This window comes from Kogia breviceps, chromosome 13 (assembly GCF_026419965.1).
Source record: "Kogia breviceps isolate mKogBre1 chromosome 13, mKogBre1 haplotype 1, whole genome shotgun sequence".
Classification (NCBI taxonomy): domain Eukaryota; kingdom Metazoa; phylum Chordata; class Mammalia; order Artiodactyla; family Physeteridae; genus Kogia; species Kogia breviceps.
The window spans coordinates 74,025,900-74,047,028 of NC_081322.1; the positions used below are offsets into that span (position 1 = coordinate 74,025,900).

The following is a 21,129-nucleotide window of genomic DNA, read 5'->3' on the forward strand; positions in this document are numbered from 1 at the left end:
TTGGTATTTCGACCTCTTCCCATGAAATCACGAATGTTCTTGATGGTATCTAGAATGGTGAATCCTTTCCATATGGTTTTCAATTGACTTTGCTCAGATCCATCAGAGGAATCGCTATCTATGGCAGCTATAGCCTCACAAAATGACAGAAATATATGTAAAAAATATATAATATTATTTAAGAAATATAATAAGACGTGAAAGTTGAAATTACTCCTTGATCCCTGAGCTGCAGAACGGACGTTGCGTTGGCAGCCATGAAAGCAACATTAATCTCATAGTACATTTCCATCAGAGCTTTTGGGTAACCCAGGTACATTGTCAGTAAGCAGTAATATTTTGAAAGGAACCTTTTTTTCTGAACAGTAGATCTCAACAGTAGGCTTAAAAGATTTAATAAACCACGTTATAAACAAGTATTGTCATCCAGGCTTTGTTGTTCCATGTATATAAGATCATAGGCAGAATAGATTTGACATAATTCTTAAGGTTCCTAGGATTCTTCAGAATGGTAAATGAGCATTGGCTTCAATTTCAAGTCACCAGCTACATAACCCCTAACAAGAGAGTCATCCTGTCCTTTGAAGCCAAGTATTAACTTCTCCTCTCTAGCTATGCACGTCCTAGATGGCATCTCCCAACAGAGCCCTGTTTCATCTACATTGAAAACCTATTGTCTGGTATAGCCACCCTCATTAATTATCTTCCTAGATCTTCTGGATAACTTGCTGCAGCTTCTGCATCAGCCCTTGCAGCTTCACTCTGCCCTTTTATGTTATGGAGATGGCTTCTTTCCTTAAATGTCATGAACCAAGCTCTGCTAGCTTCAAACTCTTCTGCAGCTTCCCCACCTCCCAGTCTTCATAGAATTGAAGAGAGTTAGGGCCTTCCTCTGGATTAGGTTTTGGACTAAGGGAATGTGGTGGCTGATTTGATCTTCTATCCAAATCACTGAAACTTTCTCCATATCAACATTAAGGCTGTTTCACTTTATCATGCATATGTTCACTGGAGTAGCACTTCTAACTTCCTTCAAGAACTTATCCTTTGCAGTCACAACTTGGCTAACTATTTGGCTCAAGAGGCCTAGCTTTGAGCCTGTCTGGGCTTTTGACATGCCTTCCTCACCAAGCTTAATTATTTCTCATTTTGGATTTAAAGAGAAAGGAGAGTGACTGACTGACTCTTCTTTTCACTTGAACACTTAGAGGTCACTGTAGGGTTATTAACTGATCCACTTTCAATATTGTGGGAATAGGGAGGCCTGAGGAGAGGGAGAGGAATGGGGGAAGGGCGGGTCAGTAGAGCAGTCAAAACACACACATTTATCAACTGAGTTTGCTGTCTTACATGAGCGTGGTTCATGATGCCCCAAAACAATTAAAATAGTAACATCAAAGATCACCAGTCACAGATCACCATAACAAATGTAATGTTTCAGACTTTTTAATTATTATTATGAGAATTATTGAGATGTGACATAGAGACACGAAGTAAGCAAACACTGTTGAAAACAGTGGTGCTTGTAGGCTTTCTCAGTGCAGGGTTGCCACAGCCTTCAATTTGTAAAACAAATGCAATACAAGCAAAGTGAAAAGTGCAGTAAAACAAGGTATGCTCGTATTTTAAATATTGCAAACTTGGAACATACAGTATTTTCTTAATTATTATTCAGTGATATTTAAGGGAGGTACTTGAGATATACTTAGGGGAAACCACTTTGAGGTTTGAGTTGAGAGTCCTTATGATGTAAAAATCACTAAATTTATTACCAAGTATTTATTCTCCTTCAGGTGAAATCCAATAAGAAGTATGTCATATGCCCTCAAATTGCCGACTTTAAACAAAATCCTGTGTTATATTTAATGTCCCTGAAAATTAGCAGATTATCTCTTTTGGAAATTGTTTCTTATTTGTTTATCTGATGACTGCTGTGTTAGTTTGAGGTGTTATAATATCAGAATACTCCTATATTCTGATCTCAAAACTAATGAGCAGAGTATCAATGCCAGCGTAGTCTGCTAACCTGCTGGGTTTTTTTTTTAATGGACTGTCATTAAATACATACTGTAAATAAGAGACAAAACTGCACTTATATAAACTTGCGGTGTGATTTGATTTTGGTTTTGTTTTTTAGCAGGTCTGTGCGATATTAGTGAAGGGACTGTAGTCCCAGAAGATCGCTGCAAATCTCCAACTTCTGGTAATTTGGTTTTTATTTTATTAATAATTATACTTCTGCAAAAGTACAGCTTGTCAAATTTTTATAGATAAGTGTTTAAAACACACCTACAGGGAACTTTTGTGTCACATATTTATTCTTAAAGTCATAACTGTATTCTTTGCATTCTCATTAAGTGAAAAGAAATGCATTAGATAAAAATCTACAGCTATTACCTGTTAAGAGTCGTGTAACTGTTTACTTAGCTTTCTAATATTTATACTTTTTTGGGAAAATGTATTTTACTTCTTACCATTGGATCAGAGGTTTCGTCATCTGTTTTGTCTTTGCTCTCAGCATGCCTGGAGTCATCTGGTAGAATAGTGCTCTAATCCATGAATAATGTTTACCTAAATGTTATAAAAGATTTTTTAACACTTATTATCTAATGGTGACTGTGGACAGTTAGAATAATTGTAGACTAGTTACATTTGTTTTTGTTTTTGATCAAAGTAATATGAGATATAATTTTATAGCTGTATTAAAGCATTTGTCCTTTCTTATCCGTATATTAGTCTTATGTAACCTATGTATATATTAATATTTCAGAGTAACATTACTTTTTGAGTCTGCTTACAATTAAGAGGATCCTGAATTCACTAATTTTTTTAGTGGATTGAAACTTTGCCAAAATTTAATAAGGTTAACTTCACAATTTTAACTGACGTATTTATTAAATCATTCTGGCAGGGAATTGTTATCAGCTTTCTACTGGAAAGATTGTTCTTAACGTAAAGTAACACTGTTCTTAGATTTTGATCCTTGCTTAGGTAGTTCTACATCAGAAATAATTTCAAGAATGGGAAAAATTAAGAGGTGCATTTTACTTGACTCCCTCATACTTCAGTTTACCATCCTGTGAGATCTAGGACCAATAGAACTTTTGTGAGGTTTTCTTTTTAAAACTGCATTTTCCTGATATTGCTCAAGTTAATCATTTCTTTTCTTAAAATATATGCACCTTCTGGTTTTCTTAATATTCAAATTTCATATTTAAGTACACTCATTACACCAATAAAACATGGAATACAGGAATCACTCATATCATTAGCACCTAATATTAAGGCTGAACGTTGGTAGAATAACATTGAACAAATAATATGGAGCAATACGTACCTCCCATCTCACAGGACTAGAGTTATTTCTGAATATGATTTAGAATGATAATATCTCAATTATTACTGTTCTTCCTCCAACCATATACAGTACTATTCTGATGTTCTCACCTTCCCTAAAGGCCATATGAATGCACTTGTCAATATGTTAAGACTATAAGCCACATTTGATAACTTGGACATGTGATATATTGTCTTTCAATACATTAAATGACTATCAAATGTGTTTTAACAAGATTCAGCCCAAATAAATTAATACTCCTTTTCACCCTAAGTCAGACTTTCAGTAGGTGTATATTTCTAGCAATTTGGAATAACCCAGCAAGAGGTAATTGTAGATAAATATGTAAGTACATTTCAGTATAATTATTCAATAAATAAATATAAAAAATGCATACTGGTAAAAACCCTCCAGGTTCTCTTTTGTACCAGAGAAGCTCAGACATCATTCAGCATTTTCAAATATACTGTGCTCTTTGGTTCACATGAAAAGAAAATATAGTTTTAACATGCAGAAATTTGTATGACACCAGGCATATTTTTAGGTGAGTTTGAAATGCATAGTAAAAATTGTGACCTCAGAAATCATTGATAAATCACAAATTCTTATCTTTACATATAAACTCTTAGTTTATTTAGTTTAGTCTTTGATTATGTTCTGAAAGAGTGAAGAGTTATCTGAAGAGTTATATTCATTCATGCATATCAGAAAAGACTGCTTTTACAAAAAACAAACCACACTTTGTAGACAATAGTTGTACCTAAAACATGTTTCATATACCGGGAGATGGATGTCAGTCATGCATACATACTAAGAACTACCATAGAAACTAAAATAAAGCTCTGGAAATAGTTAGTAGAAAACAACACTTGTGTTTATGAGAGAAGAAATGTATAAAAAGTGGGTTAGGAGTTCAACTGAATTCCTAATAAACACTAAGAGGACCTCTATTATAAAAATGAAAAGTAGCCATATGCCCTTTATCAAAACCAATATGTTCACTTGAAATAATACGTATAGTTGAAGAGAAACTTCTGAAAAGCTTTTAAAGCTTGTAATCAAGATTTGTGATCTGAACAGTTTGGCCAACTAATATCAAAGCTCTATTCAAAAATCATCCTGAGAAAATCCAAATTATGAATATAGTTTTCCCTTTCCATTTATCTTTAAATAAACCAATAATCTCTCTGAAATAGAAAGTTAATCCTGCCATCCTGAATTAACATAGAAAATTATTTCTGCCATCTTCATTTGATCTTTATTTCAAAGAACTCAGATTGCTTCACTGAGCACTTCTCTAATGTTGGGATATATTTTAGTGCTGCATCCAAAATTTATGTGTGTATGTATGTATGTATATGTATATGTATATATGCATTTCAAATTGAAGAAAACCCAAGGCTACATACCATGAGATGGTGCCCTCAGGAGTTTCTGTGTACCCTAGAAAAAAACAAAAGCTGTATGTATTTTATGTGTTTGTTTAATCTAATTTTTAAAATATATTCAAGTAGGAAACGCTAAAAACATTTTTGGAACTTTTTCATGAGCTGTCACAGAAGTTATGACAACTGGTAGTAGGCATTTTCAGTTCGGGGGAAAAATATATCTGCTTTTATTCACATTTACGGCTTATGTTGCCTATTTTTATGTTAGAAATACTGGACATTTTTATAATTTTATATTCATGTTCAGATATGCTATCTTGCTATTAGTCTGATATGAAATATATCAAATAAAACAAGTGTTAATAAATTTTTGTACATCCATGTGGTTATGTAGTATCAGAGATGAATAATATTTTAAAGTATATGAACATCTTCTCATAACCATTATCTTCTTTAATTCTGAATTATATTATGTGAAAAAGGAGTGTATCCTATTTCTATTCCTGAAAATGTTGCTGAGCTCAGTGTTACTTATGTGATATTTTTTGATATAGGATTTATGAGGATCTGTAAATGCTATTTAGCAAAAATAACATAGTTTTAAAAGAGTAATTTTTATAAGACTGTTTTAGAAGTAATTGGATCCTGCCAATGTTGACAGGCTTTACTTGGTCTGAGAAGAGACTTCAAGGATGTTTTTTTTCCACCTGGCCACAGAAAGAAAGTACGATTTCGTGGGGGAAGGTCAAATTTTGACCTTATTTATTAAGGCTCAGTACTTTCACTGAGATAAGAAAGAAATCAGCATAGAAAAAACATTTTATTTACTTCCAGTTATGTTCTAGATAGTCATTTCTAGCAGAAAAACTTTATTCGTTCAGCAGATGTTTACTTAGAGATTCCTACATGAAGAGCACTCCACTGAGTCCAAAAGAGATGCAAATATCAATCAGATAGGGTCCCAGCTTCTCAATTCAGTTCCGTGGGAAAGGTCAGGTGTATGTAAACTTAAAATACAAGGCATTAAGTGATTAACATCATAAGAGAAGTAACAGGTGAACTTCTACAGGAGTTCAAAGAAGGGGAGGAGATTTATAGCTGGAGAGATGGTGAAAATTTTAATGGGTGAGATATCATTTGAAATGTGTTATAAAGATAGGTAGTTTGGGGCAGAGCCTGTGCTCTGCAGTGGGAGAGGCCACAGCAGTGAGAGGCCTGTGTACCGGAAAAAAAAAAAAAGATAGGTAGTTTGACTCTTAATAATAAAGTCAACTAGAATACTACTTAGGATTCCCTTTATAATAAAAAGTTTGTTAGAAATTAAAGAAATACAGTGAAAATTAGGAACATCTTTTTAAGGAAAAAGGACTAAAATCTTAATTATAAAAATATTAGATACACGTATTGAAAGTCACAGTTGAAATAAAATATTTCTTACCTCATTAAATTTAAGTAAATATTTGAACATACCTAAAATTATAAATATCATCCTCAGTGTTTTAAAGACCTCTTTGGTACTAGTAGAATTTATATATAATTTTAAAGTTTGTATCTAGAAAGCTAACTCTAAAATAAACTTTACCAGTATAGTACTTATACAGGACTCTAAGTGCTACTAGATAAACCTTATTCGGTTAACTAATGTCAAGAATTTTTACATTTTCTTTCAGAAACAGATAACTCCTTATATTTTTCTTTATCTGTTCTCTAACTTATAATATACACCAAGATTTTGCCAAAATTTCGGAAAAATTATTATACATTAGGGTTAATATTTTTATATACTAGAGATTGGTTGACCAAGAAAGATAATGCACTACTGATTGCTGTTCTTACTGTAATTTTATAAGAATTATTATTAACTATATACATGATATTTTCTTTTGGACAGTAGTATGGGAACTTGTTTTAGGGGTTACCAGATTACTTTGTACTTTTCCCTGTGACAACTCAGTGTTTATGACTGACTATGTACCTGTTCCTTCCATTGTCTTCATTTGTGTAGGTTCTTCATCACCACACAATTCAGATGATCAACAAAAAATGAATAATTTTATAGAAAAGGGTATAGTATCATTATTTTACAGTATTATCTTTTAATTACATTTAATTCATGTAGTTTACTTTGAATAGATTTTGACATTTTGTATCAAAATATCATTTTCAGTGAAGATCAAAAGCAGAAAGTTTTCCAAGATGGTAGCCAGTGATATAGGTAGGAAATAGACATTTCTATTTTGTTTCTAATCCTTGCTATTTGCAATGCTAACTCAATACCAGAAAATTATCTAATGCATTGCATTTTGTATATATTAATTTGTTATTCCTATGCTAAACAATCATCTCCTGGGCTGTGTTTCTTCTAAACTCATTGGGGCAATAATTATTAAAAATCAGTTAAACTGGGGTTGCAGTTCTTCCTCTGACTTAACAGTGTGAATTGTTCTATTAATTTTTATTTTTGCTTTATTTTAAAATAAAGCAGGGTTCAATTTATGCCATACGTAGTACAGTTTTATACTCCAAAGTTTTGAAATTTTTTTCTTTATAGTTTTATTTGTAATTTTTCCTACCTGTCTTCTATCCTCACATTATCCAGACTCCAGATTTCAAGGAAGTGGTTCTTTAAAATATTGACTTTTAGTCCGTAATCTGTACTGCCCTTGGGTTAAATGGGAATTTTCTATGACTCCTTCCCCCCAAGTAAAAATGAGTGATACTTTGAAATTATTTACTCAGTCCAAGATTTTCAAAGTTTCAACCTGGGGGATAAAATATATAATTAAGCTTTAGGGACATAATCAAACTAGGGTTTTTTAGTCATAAAAATTTGAATTTTGTTTGAAGATTTTTACAAGCCTGAGAAACACCATTTTACTAAAAGAGAATACATTTAATCTCTGATGTAAATCCAAAAATTTTATTACACTGTTAACATATTACTTATTTTCCCCCGAAACTCCCACCATATATTCATTGAATTGTATTAAATTACATGAATTTCTAGGCAGCTGGAATAGATTTACGTCTTTTCAACTGATAAAGTTTAAGGTGTGGTAAATTTCTAAAATTCTTAGAAGTAGCATCCATATTGTTTGCATGTTGTAAATTGAACCCTGTTTAGTCATATTAACATTGGCAGACTTTTAGCACCTCTGGTCATTTTTTGAATAACGCTGTTTATTCTTGGGCAAAGGGCTCTTCATTTATGGAGTATCAATTATTATCTCTTTGTATTTGTGGTACTTTAGTGAATCATTTGGTAACATTTAAATCACTTTCATTATCTGTGAGCACTACTGCATAATTCTTTTTCAACCAATTTCCTTTTTAGTATATACTATCTTAATAGTACTTTAGAGGTTCTTTTACTGTCATGTAATGTAAAAAGTTAGAAGGGACTTTTCTACGTCTAATTTATCAAAGAACTTGTAGAATTTAATTACCTAGGAATTTTACCTTGCATGAAAGTTACTTTGTACATAATTAAATTTTTCAAATAATTTATCTGTTTGATTTTCGATCCTGGGGTTATGTTTGCTTTGTTAAATGTTTTGACTCACTTTCCTTTTTTATCTGTGTTATGAATAGAATATGTAACATGGACTATCTGAGTGTGATTATTTGAAATACTTTAATAAATTCCTTAGGATTGAGAACATTATTGGAAGGATAGTTCTTTGGTAACATAAAAAAGAAAGCAAGAATGTTATCAGCAAGTTTTTTTGTCATGCCACTTTCTGTAGTTATATTTTTTGGGGAAACATTAACTTTATTCAACTTTTCAAACTTATGTTAGCTATACAGTTATAAATAATTATTTTTCATCTCCAGAAACCACTGTTATATCTCCTATTTTATATATAATTTTAATTGTTTTCAGTTGGAATCCTTCAGTATTTTTTTGAAGTATAATTGACTTACAATATTATAATAGGTTCAGGTGTACAATATTATAATAGGTTCAGGTGTACAACATAGTGATTCAGTATTTTTATACATTACCTACCATACAAAGTTATAGTATTTGTGACTGTATTCCCTGTGCTATATATTACATCCCTGTGACTGACTTACTTTATAACTGGTAGTTTTTAAATTACAACATATATCCCAAGGTATATAGAAGGCAAGCTTACTTCTCAATTTTTTCTTCATTCAGATGGAGACTATGCCATTTTAGATTGTAAAGTTTTTTCAGTTTAAAAACAAAAACAATAAAAACACAGTTTATCTCCCTACATTAGTGTCTAGTTTCATAATAAGACTTAGCATAAAATATGCTACTGAAAAACACATAAAATTTCAATGAAACATTGGGAAAAAATTCATAAAATCTCCTAAAGACCTCTCTTTTTTTCTATCAATACTTAAAGCTTAATAGTATCAAATGTGCTAGGACTCCTTGAGTGTTCTGACCTCACTATTTTCCCTATCATCCAATCCCATACTTGCTCTAAAGGATCCTGAACCTCATAAAATTATCACCTTGTTCTTCCTCAATCTACAGACATTTACTGCTTCAGTTTAGGCAGTTATGCTGTGGCCTAATAAGGGAAGGCATAAGAATTAAGCCTCAAATCTCCAAGATCGGCACTGGTGAAAGAACGACCTTATGTGGAAGGCTGACAGAATGTATTGGCTCTGAAGTTTTGTCCCTAAGTTTCACTTACACTTTGAAAGTAACTGCTGCTTGTGTCATATCGGAGAGGTGGGGCCAGGGGGTGTACAGGATGTCATTCTCACTTTAACAATCTGACCCAACCATGGAAAATCAACTGTTTTTTGCTGCCTGACAGTACAGTTGAAATAGCTGAGACGGTAACAATTTTTTAAAAATATACTTAACAATTACAATTTTCCTAGCACACTGTAGCAACCATTTATAAATATTTTTTTCTTATTTAATCCCCTCAGTAACCTGAGTTAGCTACTTACTGTTATTTCCCTGTATCACAGATGAGGACAGTAAGAGTTAAAGAGTATATAGAGTATCTATTGGTTACATTAGCTAGCAAATGTCGGAGCCATGATTTATACAGAGCTTGTCCAACTCCACTGTTTCTCCTCTTCAACAATATCCTGTATTACCTCTTAAGAAGATTTACTGAAGGCTGTAAGCATTCAAAAACAAATCTGTTGTGTGATTTGAAACTAGATAATCTGGCTCTGACCCTGTTCTGTCTACATGGTAACCTGGAAAAAAGGTGGCTCGTGTTAAGTTCTGTCCAAGCACTAGGTCATGGGGACCATCATGGTACCCATCACGCAAATATAATATACAGTGCCTGGAAGTCTACCTTCCTCAAAGAGCAGACTCCAGTGAAAGTAACTAGCGTGGACGGTAGGGTTCCCAAACCCATCTACCCAAAGCCTGGCTTCATTGTTTGTTTCCTGACCGACAGCTAACTCAGGTAAATGATACTGACAATGACTTCATTGTTCGTGCATAAGAATAGCAGCCTAAAAAGACATAACTTTAGTCTTGTTAATTTAACAGTAAAAATATAGCATAGTATAATGCAACTGAAGCATCCCTATGCATGTAATACACATATAGTGATTTGTTTTGCTTGTTCATACCTTATGAATAATTTTCGTTAGTAAAATCTTAATTGCCAACATTTCCAAAATCAATAACTTTCTTGTAGTTAGCAATTTCTGTAAATCATTTAGAAAATAAGATTGCTTATCAATTTTTTATTTGTTCATAATTTATATTTTATAAAATTTCAGAAATATATTATATAAAGCTTATTATTCTAAGTTTATATATAAATAGTCCTAAAATATGTATCTTTGTTAAAGTATTAAACAAATTTTTCATGATATACTTATGAATAAAATATGGTCCAGATGTTAGCATTGTTTGGTAGATCTTGAAATTACACGATTAAACTTCTCTAAAGATCATTCGATTTCATTATGAGTCTATTTCAGTCTGAAAATAGATTTCTAGCTGGATTCTATAGTCTACAACCCTGCCCATGCCCCATTTTATTACTAATTTTCATATAGAAGGAATGATTATCAAATTGATTACATGAAACTGTGAGGGGGAAATAATACTGGAGATGAAAGAATAAAGATTCAAAAGTGTGGTGACGGGCTTCCCTGGTGGCGCAGTGGTTGAGAATCCGCCTGCCGATGCAGGAGACACGGGTTCGTGCCCTGGTCCGGGAAGATCCCACATGCCGCGGAGCAACTAAGCCCAGGAGCCATGGCCGCTAGGCCTGCGCGTCCGGAGCCTGTGCTCCGCAATGGGAGAGGCCACAACAGTGAGAGGCCCGCATACCGCAAAAAAAAAAAAAAAAAAAAAAAAAAAAAAGTGTGGTGACTTAATTAGTGCTGTGCCAAAACAAACAGAATAATAGCTCTGTTTTTTCTTAATTGGGGTGTAGTTGCTTTACAGTGCTGTGCTAGCTTGTGCTGCACAGCGAAGTGAATCAGCCATACGTATACATGGATCTATTCCAGATTTCCTTCCCATTTAGGTCATCAGAGAGCATTAAGTAGAGTTCCCTGTGCTATACAGCAGATTCTCATTAGTTATCTGTTTTATACATAGTAGTGTATATATGTCAATCCCAGTCTCCCAATTCATCCCACCCCAATAGCTCTATTTAATGAACACCTCCTAAGTTCTAGATATTATACTAGATATTTGTCATATGATATTTATTAATATAGGAAAGCTAATACCTCCAGGGCCCTTTTTATGTCTCAAATTTCTGAATTAGCAGTTACTTAGGGAATAATTAATTTTCTTTCTTAGCAAAAACTGAAGTAATTTTTGAAGTCTACTTAAATGAAGATAATGTCCAAGTGCTGTTTTCATGAGTTCTCCTATACATGAGTCCCAATGATTCCTTTTTTTATATTAAAGTGTTCTAACAGACTTAAATCTATTCTGAACCATTATATTCTAAATCACTGACTTATTAAACCTACAATTTTAAAGCAGCTCAAGCCCCTTTATTTTTCAAGAAAAGAATTTGAGCCTATCCAAAGTAATATCCCATGATCATGACTTAGTCATCAGAATCCCAGTCTGTTGCCTATACACTGTAGCATGTCCCTGCTCTCATAGTGTATGGTCTCTTCTTGTGCTGTCTTTCCAATTCTTTTATATTTACAATTTGAAAAATAAGTTCTCAGAGGTTTATTTGGAGTTCGCCATATGAATTTGAAAAGGTATGTATGAAATTAAGTGGAATTTCAAATTTTAAAATTATTCTAATTCATTATAAAACAAATTAGTACTGATATTTCTAGTTTATATTCCACAATATTCAACCCAAAATGTGGCTGCTACATCTATAGAAGTTCATCTTTACATTTAATCCACAATACAGCTACTGAAAGAACAGAAGCTCATCTTGAAAGAGAAGATGAGTCAAGTGTTCAGTAATACCATTTTTACAGGTAACTTTAATATTTTCCACTTTGAAAAAAGCGTATTACTTACTCTTAATTGTCAGGAATGAAATTTCACAGACAGGTACTTTAAAACCATTATACAAGTAGGAATTCCTCTAAATGAATTCTTTTTTCTTTTTCAGGATGACTAAAATCTGAAGAGTATGGCATATTGTGTACTCAAACTCTAATTGTATTTCTTAGTGTATTTTCTGTCAAATTTCATAATAAAATCTGCTCAGCAAAGTCTGTTTGTGTTTTATTACCAGTATTTGCTGTATATGCGTCTCTATAGAATTATCTTTTTCTTACATTAGAAGGATATGCAATGATCTTTCTAGAAATAACTTGCTGTTTGCTTCCTAACATAAAGAAAATTAGTCCAAATTAAAGTTACGTTACTAAAATAGTTTTTCGCCATCTATCGTTTGAACAGAACTGTTGATGTGGCAATTTATTTTCTGTCATTACTAATTGTATTTATTTGCTAGAGTTACCATAGGAAAATACTGCAAACTGGGTCGCTTAAATGAGAGAAATTTACTTTCTCTAGAATAGTTCTAGAGGCTAGAAGTCCAAGATCAAGGCATTGACAGTTTTTTTATTTTCCTTCTGAGGCTTCTCTCCTTGGTTTACAGATGGTTGCCTTCTTTCTGTGTCCTCACATAGTCTGTTCTTCTAGGCACGTGCACCCCTAGTGTGTCTGTGTATCCAGATTTCTTCTTCTTATATGTACCAATTAGATTGGATGAGCACCCACACTTAGTGGCCTCATTTCAACTTAATTGCCTCTTTAAAGGTCCTATCTCCAAATAGGTCGTATTCTGAGTTAGTAAGGGTTAGGACTTCAACATATGAATTCGGGGGGAATAATTCGGCACACAGCACTTATTATGTAAAGTTTATGTAATACCTTCTATAGGAAATGTTTTGAGATGTTTTTAATTATGGTGATATCCTTGACGTTAAGTTTTATGAGTTTGTGGAAAGTCCGTAGAGACAGGAAAAATAATGAAGACAAAAGCTCTAGGAGTTCAAGAATTTAGAGAACTTGTAATAGCCAGATCTTTACCAGACAGGTATTAGTATCTCTTTAAAGTTTCTCCTTCATCTTAGGTAATGGATAAGTGTTTTGTATTTCCAAAAGTTGTCCTTTTGATTAATAAGCTTATATTTAGTTTGTCCTCTTTTTCTATTTCATTTCGTGAAGAAATTCAGCTTCTTTCTAAAAATTCCAATAACAGTTTTTGTTTATTTATATTTTCATTCATTGCCATGTTTATTGAACATACACATTAAGTGCTAGACAGATGCATAGATGCAGTAATTTGCAAAATAGATTCTGTTCCCAAATTCATAGAATTTATATTCTAGGATGGGAGGTAGAAACTGACATTATTAGTTCAAATGACTATTAAAATAGTGTGTAATAGGAGAGTTTCTACTTCTTGGTCCCACTTTCCCCCTTGGATTGCTTGCTCTATCCTACAAGCTGATTTTTAGTCTTTTTTTTTTTTAATTCTGATTGCTTTTATTTAATATGCATACATTTCAACATTATCCATGAAAAGAGTTGCATTGGATCTCTGCAGGTGAGAAAAGTGATATTGTCACTTTATTCTAACTATTGAACTGCCCTCGATGTAAACAAAGATCCATTTGCTTTTTTGGCATCTTCTTCATACTGTCATAATAAGAAGTCATTTTACCTTTTATTGTTGGTACATTGTTTAATATAAAAGTCAGAGTTCTGTTTTCCTTTAAAAAATCTTCCTTAGAAAAATAAGATGTGGAACACAGTGGGTAGAAAAGCTAAAGGAAAATTTCAAAGCATCTGTTTAATTTCAGAGAAGCAGCAAGAATCTCTATAATTGAGAAACTTTTCTTTGCAAAGAACTAAAAAGCATCAACCATGATGAAACTGTTGTCTATGGTGTAATGGCCCAAGCAGTCCCCTTGCCTTAAGATTTGCTTCTTTTGAACATCATGCATCTTTCCTTGGTGTTGAAACTACCAATGCAGACATGATTGTTGTGATTAAGTGTAACTTCATTATTTTTTACAATCAAACACAGCTCTTTACTGCTTATTCAGCCAGCTAGCTAGATATTCTCATTCAGGTTTATAAGAAGAGAGAGCAAAGACTCAGGTTAACAGCCTGCTGAGATCCATCTCTGATTCGTTTTCTTCAGACCGAAGAAACTTCATTACTGCATTGCCATTGTTTCTGCTGTGGACAAAGGCATAGAAGAAGAGAGCTATTTTATAGTTTCTAATGACAGAGGATTTCAAAGCAAGGAAGATACTGGGTACCAGGGCAAGAGTTGAAGAATACACAGATAAAGAAGAGAAAAACAGGCAATTTGCCTTCCAAGAACTCATTCAGATCACATGTTTTCAGTTTGAAAACCTCAATGGAAGCTGAGTAACTTCAAAGCATGAGCAGAAGTTTCTTTTTCAGTGTGATGAAATCAGGTGACAAGGTAATTGTGTTGGCAAGTGCTTCTGAGACTCCTGAGAAGTAAAAATATGAGCTTCAGAAAATGCTGGATAAAGTCTGCAACTGCTTCCTCACAAAATTACAGCCAGAGTACAGTTTATAAGCCAGGAGGACTAACTAGAGGTTCTCCGGAAGTAGATCTGCCTCTCCTGGACCTGCCACCAAGGAGGTTGATTAAACAGACCTGAAAACAAGGATATTCCTCTGAAGTAGTCACAAAAACTGAAAGATAGAAACATTTAGCCTAAATTTCAACTTTAGACCTTGGGTTTGGAACTTAGCCTCTCACAGAAGACAACAGTAAAACTAGTCAAAATACCTGAGGTTCTTATTTCGAGGCATTGAGCAGTCCAGGACTGTCATCCTCAAGAGAAAGAAAAAACATGAGGTGAAACACAGTTCTCTGCCAGAGAATACTTTTCCTGTTGCAGTGCAGAGTGATTAGAAAAGTGGAATTGCAGTCTCATTAAGCTAAGGAGGAAGAAATTGGAGTTCTGGGCTTCTAAAGTGACTGGAATTTGTGAGGGAGGGCACTAGAGAAGAAGGAACTGCTTCAAGGGGGATTCCTAGAAGTCCCTGTGGAGATTCAATGCAGGTCCTTGCCTTACGGCTGGGCCACATAGGAGCTGGTCTAGACTTCAGTAGGCCTACTTAACAACCACTTGCTGTGAGGCTGAGAGCTGGCCAGTGATATCAGAGGTCATGCTATGCTGGGAGTAGACGTAGTGAGACCTTGCTGAGCACCTCATTCATTGTTTCTATCCCAGCAAGGCCACTCTTGAAGAGTAAGGATCAGTTCTTAGCATAAGAGCCATACCCTAGAACAAAGTTCTAACTGAAATAGAGCCACTCTAACAAAGAATAAAACCAAGCTTGATATCCACCAGTAATTTAACTGGCAGAACAAAACTCAACACCAGTTAAGGTTGATGGTATAATCCAGGCTCCCTTCAACATATTATCTACTATTCAGTCAAAACATATGTCCACATTCAATCAAATGTGAAATAAAAATTCAAAATCATGAGAAAATATGACCCATAATCAATTTTAAACATCAGTAGAAACAGACTATAAGATGACCTAGATGTTGAAATTAGCAGCCAAGAGTTTTAAAGCAGCTGCTATAATATTATATGTTCAGGTAATGAAATGGGAACATGGGCATAGTGAGTGAACAGATGGAGAATATCAGCAGAGAAAATTAAAACTATTATAACAAAGTGAAATACTAGTACTGAAAAGTTCAGTATCTGAAACTATATGATCAATTCATCAGATGGGTTTAGTATCACTAGATGGAGACTACAGAAGAAAGGGCTATGGAACCTGAAGGCATAAATATAAATTACACAGGAAGTGCCAAGGAATTAAATCTTTTCCCCCCTCCACTGCTTCTCCATAAAAATATCTTATAAATTACTCAGGTTTATTTTGCTTCTTATGTTTAGATATAGAACTTAGTTTTTGAAATGAACTTAAAAAGAGGTTGAGCTTATAGTTGTGCATGCCATTCTATATTTATATCCTAAAAATTTTTTTCCATTTTCTTGTTTTAGTTAATTGGAATATTACCATAGAATTAGAATAAAGAAATATTGGGTTGTTTACAAGTATATTAATAGCTCATCTGTGTAACATTTTACAGTTTATGAAAAAGTCATTTTATTTGTTTATTAATAAATAATAACTAATGTTTATCAAATCCACACTGTGTTTAAGGTATTATGCCTAATGTTTTGCTTATGTCATCTTATATAATCTTCACAACTATGAAATTGTCATTAATATCTATTCCCATTTTACAGATGAGGAAATTTAAGGTTTAGAGAGGCAAAGTGATTGGCCTAAGGTCACACACCTACTAGTTGGTTGAATTAGATATAAACTCATATTTGGTCTGGTTCCAAATCCAGTCCTAACCACCATACTTTACACTTACACATTTTACAAACTAGATGTTGAAGCTTCTTCAAGAAATGTTCGCTGTGGACTTATTGTATCTACCTACTGGGTTTGATAAATTAGTCTTGTTCCCTATCCTGAAGTTGATTTTAGTCTAGGGACCTTGATGCTCTCTGTGGTCCACATAACAGCAGCAGCAGCAGCATCTCCTAGGAGCCTGTTAGAAGTGCAAGAATCTGATTTCACAAGATTACCCAGGTGACTGGTGTGCACATTCAAGATTTATAAGCACTTGATTAAGTTTCAGAATAACTTAAATCAGAGTAGCGGGGTCTAGAGAGGCATCCACATCATCTGATTCTGAAAGAGTATCTTTAGACTGTACCTGACTGACTTTTCTCCTTTGGGTATTGTATAGATACTATTTATCAGTCTATGTACATTGTACCTTTGATATTTGGTGAAAACCTCAGAATTCTTTCAAAAGTTTAATATTGCATTTTAAAAAACATTTTGAGAGGGGTATAGTATCTTCTGGGTTTAAGAGAATTGGATATTAAATACAAGAGCAGCCATTTATATGAGATCAACCAACCATAGATTTCATTTGGCTATTTTAGTTGTCTATTACTTTTTATCTTTTAACTGAGATTAAGTCTGTGTGAAAATGGGATAAGACTGATTCATATATTTGACCCATTGTTGTTATTTTTTAAAGGATGCTAATTAGATTAATGAAGCTTAGAAATAAATACTTGATTTCCCCCATCCCTTCCCAGTTTGCCTAATGCCTCTTTCCTAACACTGGATTTGTCATTTTTTTAGATATGGAAGTTATGTACTATGACTGGATTTCTCTTTGTTTACATGGCGCCCTTATGGACTAGCAGGGTCTGTTCTTTAAATATCTCCTAACAGTCCAGAATTTAACCCAATATACACATTCATGTATTAACAAACAAATGCTTTTTCAAAATTTCACATAGGAAGCACTATTCTGTTACGCATGCACTGCCACTAACATAATAGATGTAGTTAAACACCTCCTAACTTTAAATCACTTCCTGGATTTAGGCAATAACTGATTTTCAGGATGGAAAGTGAATTTCAGTAGGTTTTTACATAGGCTTTTGTATTATTCTAATCCAAAATAGAAATATCTGTAGTTTATATTTTGTAAATATTCTAATTTTAGACTGAGCATGACTTTGTTTTTTTGCTTTTTACTAAAATGTAAATTGAGTTGTTGACATATATGAAGAAATGGATGAGCCAAATATTTTTGTGATGTAATCAAATACTTCAATTTGATTGTAGATATAGGATGTCCTATATTCAAGAGATTAATAACTTAAAAAAGAATGAGCCTAATAGCTGTGAAGACGAGCTGGAAAGATTTTATTGTATTACATACCCAAATTCAGTCTTATGCCTCTATTGTCCTTATCTGCAACACCTTCTTTCTGAGAAATGATTTTGCTTCCTTAGAAAAGCCTAACCCTTTCCTGTGAGCCTAAGAAATAATTAACAGTTAAATTTAAAAGGCTTCCTTGAAGTGAGAGCTTCAAGCACTCAAAGATGTTACAATCAAGTAAGTACAAGCTTTTTAAAAAGTTGAAAATAAGATTTACTTTCCACCCATAACATTATTAATCATATCTTAATTATCTTAGCATCTAGACTTAGTAAGAAAAATATTCACTCCTATCTTGAAGAGCAGTTGGTATGAATAAGCATGAACCAGATATTCTTCAGAACTTTAAAAATGCATTTTATTTTTCAGCAAAAATGTCAAGGAAGTTAAGCTTGCCTACTGACCTAAAGCCTGACTTAGGTAAGTAAAATAAATAAATGAAAATACATAGCAGTTAAACTCTCTTTAATGGGAAGACAAGGAAATCAGGAGATTTAAAATGACCATAGACTAGATTTTCATTGAAAATCAAGCTTAAAATGACTAAGTGTTTAAGGATTAATAGCCTTCAGGATGCTATCTGTAAATTGTAAAGGATAATAATAGTATAAATTTAAGCAAATCAAAATAATATATTTCCTCAGCCCTCTCGTACTTTAAATAAAATTTAGTGTAAGATTAAAATATGTGTGATTTTGGATTAATTTCTATTAAAGGTCTGAAAACTTATTTTGAACTTTATTATTTATAAACTTATTTTATGAGAATTTAATATTTTCAAAATAAATGACTAGTTTTCTGTATTACAGTGAATCTCATATCAAGAATCATTATTACCTTTTGATGATAATAAGGTGGAAAATATATCTTTTTCTGTAGCACTCTGTATGCAACCTATCCATTAGGAAAGCAGAGTTAATATATTCACACATTCCTTCTGCTTTATATCCAGCTCCAAAACAGCTCCCTGATATCCCAGGATAGGGACAAATGACATTTCAATAAAGACAAAAATAAGATGCCATGTAGTAAATATAAAGTAGGATTTTCATTTTAATTTTAGAATTTCTATTGCCTTTAAGTGGATAAGAAGTATGACTGCATACGGATGATTTCACCCATGTTTGTCTTAGAAACAACTAGATTTTCTCCTTTGTATTTGCTCACCCACCTCATCATCTCACTGTTAATTCTCTAGACTCCTTGACTATCTTCTTATGCATAATACAGACTTAGGTATTGGTCCATTTCACCTTACTGATCTTAGCATTTCCAAATCATAGTCTTATCTCAGTTATACTGGTAGCATGTTATTATGAGTGAGTAGGCATAATATCTTCCACTGTCATCAGTGAAAGGTTCCATTCCTGAACATAGGAAAAATAGTTTAGTAGAACCCTGTAATACCCCTGCTGTTAAGGGAACCAGAAATAAATTCTAGAATGTTGGATATGTATGTTTTGAGAAGAGCATAGTTCCCTTCACTATAAAATTGAAAGATGCCATTTGAACCCACGTGTATCTGAGGCTACCCTTACGCATTTTTTTCCCCAACAAGAGGATCCAGAGTTTTCATCAGTCTCTCAAAGATGTCCATGATTTCAGTAACACTGAATACTACTACTTAAAATGGTTTTGTGTCTTTTAGTACCTAAAAATCTGATGAGAAAACACATGTAGAAGTACTTTTTAAATTAGTAAAAATAAGATGTCAATTACTTTTTAAAAGAATATTCACATTTATGAATTATTTAAGTAATTTAATCAAAGTGTGTGCCGTGTGCTTTTATAGATCATCTTTATTCAGTTTATCTTTTACTTGTGTGCCTGTGTATCTCAATGCCCTAAGCTAATTATAACTTTGATTAATATATATGTTGAAACAATACCCATGTTACCTCAATAATTTCCCCTTAAGTCATTGTGCTACTGAACTATTTTTTGGTAGAGATTCTTAGCTGGTAATTCTTTTACATTGGCCAGAGAGTCAACGGGGAAAAACAACTATTATCCATAGGCTCAAACTGCCAAATGTTGCTAAAGTAGCTGAGCTGTTGGACTTTCCTGCAGCTGTGGAAGCTTCTGTGAATAGAATTCACTTTTGTTTATAAGGGAATTATGCAACACTGTACTTTCACCATAGCTTCACCCTAGATTTCATGGCCCACAACTCAGGAATCATGGGCGATATTGTTAGACTGCTGATGTCACTTTTCAAGTGTCAAGAACAGGAGGCAAAATATCAAACTGTTATGTATCTTTATGTGAGTAAGTATTTTGTCCTAATTTTTACCCTGACCAGATTTACCTCTTGGCATTATGTTTTAATTGGGGGATATAAAATTTTGTTGCATAAGGCTCTATGTGGCAGGAGAGTGTGATATACACAGGTGGAATGTTCTAGGCATCCAGAGAATAACAGGAAAGCAATGGTTTTATGACATGGTTGTATCACTAGAGCTGGATGGAGGCATTAATGACAATTTTTTTCTGAGTTTAGATCGGCCAGAAAGACCACATGTTCCAGTTTTGTTTGTTTTTTTTTAATCTAAAGACTGAACTTTAATGCTCAATAATAATTAAAACACTCCACTCGTATGATATTGGTGATATGACTAATCCCATGTTTATCTGGAGTTGCCTAACAGATGTTTTAGACTTGAACATGGGCACAAATCCAAACTCTTCCATTAACTAGCGTTCTCAGTCATTTAACCTGTCTGAGCTTCTACTTTATTATTTGTAAAATTGTGATGATAATACTTTTCAGGGTTATTATATAAATTCAATAAAATTATAAATGTAAAGTTTATGATGGTATGAAGCACATGGTAGGCCCTACTTAGTGGTAGCTATTTCATTTCTGCTCTTATTAGTAGAATGAAAATGAAAATTTCTATTCCATTTGTTAAGCTTGCCCAATTTCTAAAATTTAAGCCACAAAGACCCACAACATCTAACTTAAGAGCAGTCAGTGGTAGTTACAATTCATGAACTGCTGAAGATTCTAACTTGTTTTCAAACAGTTCTACACAGATAAAATAAGCAACCTAATTCTCTAAGTTCAGAGTTGATTCTGATTCAGTTCATTTTCCCATATTGATCTAGCCATAGGAGTTTCTCTGGTAATCTAATTTTTATAGAGAAATCATATAATAAAAACACA

At 33.2% G+C, this 21,129-nt stretch overlaps 1 protein-coding gene across 4 annotated transcripts in view; it reads left to right on the top strand.

The window, feature by feature from the left end:
* The window catches only part of STXBP5 (syntaxin binding protein 5), a 157,836-nt gene that overhangs the window by 113,992 nt on the left and 22,715 nt on the right, over positions 1 to 21,129 (top strand). The window contains exons 19-22 of one of the 4 annotated variants that reach the window (XM_059083446.2): positions 2,138 to 2,203; positions 6,731 to 6,790; positions 6,893 to 6,940; positions 18,333 to 18,383. In XM_059083446.2, coding sequence (XP_058939429.1) covers positions 2,138 to 2,203; positions 6,731 to 6,790; positions 6,893 to 6,940; positions 18,333 to 18,383 — 225 coding nt within the window. The remainder of the gene's footprint in view (positions 1 to 2,137; positions 2,204 to 6,730; positions 6,791 to 6,892; positions 6,941 to 18,332; positions 18,384 to 21,129) is intronic. The other 3 variants (XM_067010979.1, XM_059083450.2, XM_067010980.1) reach the window with 3 other exon arrangements.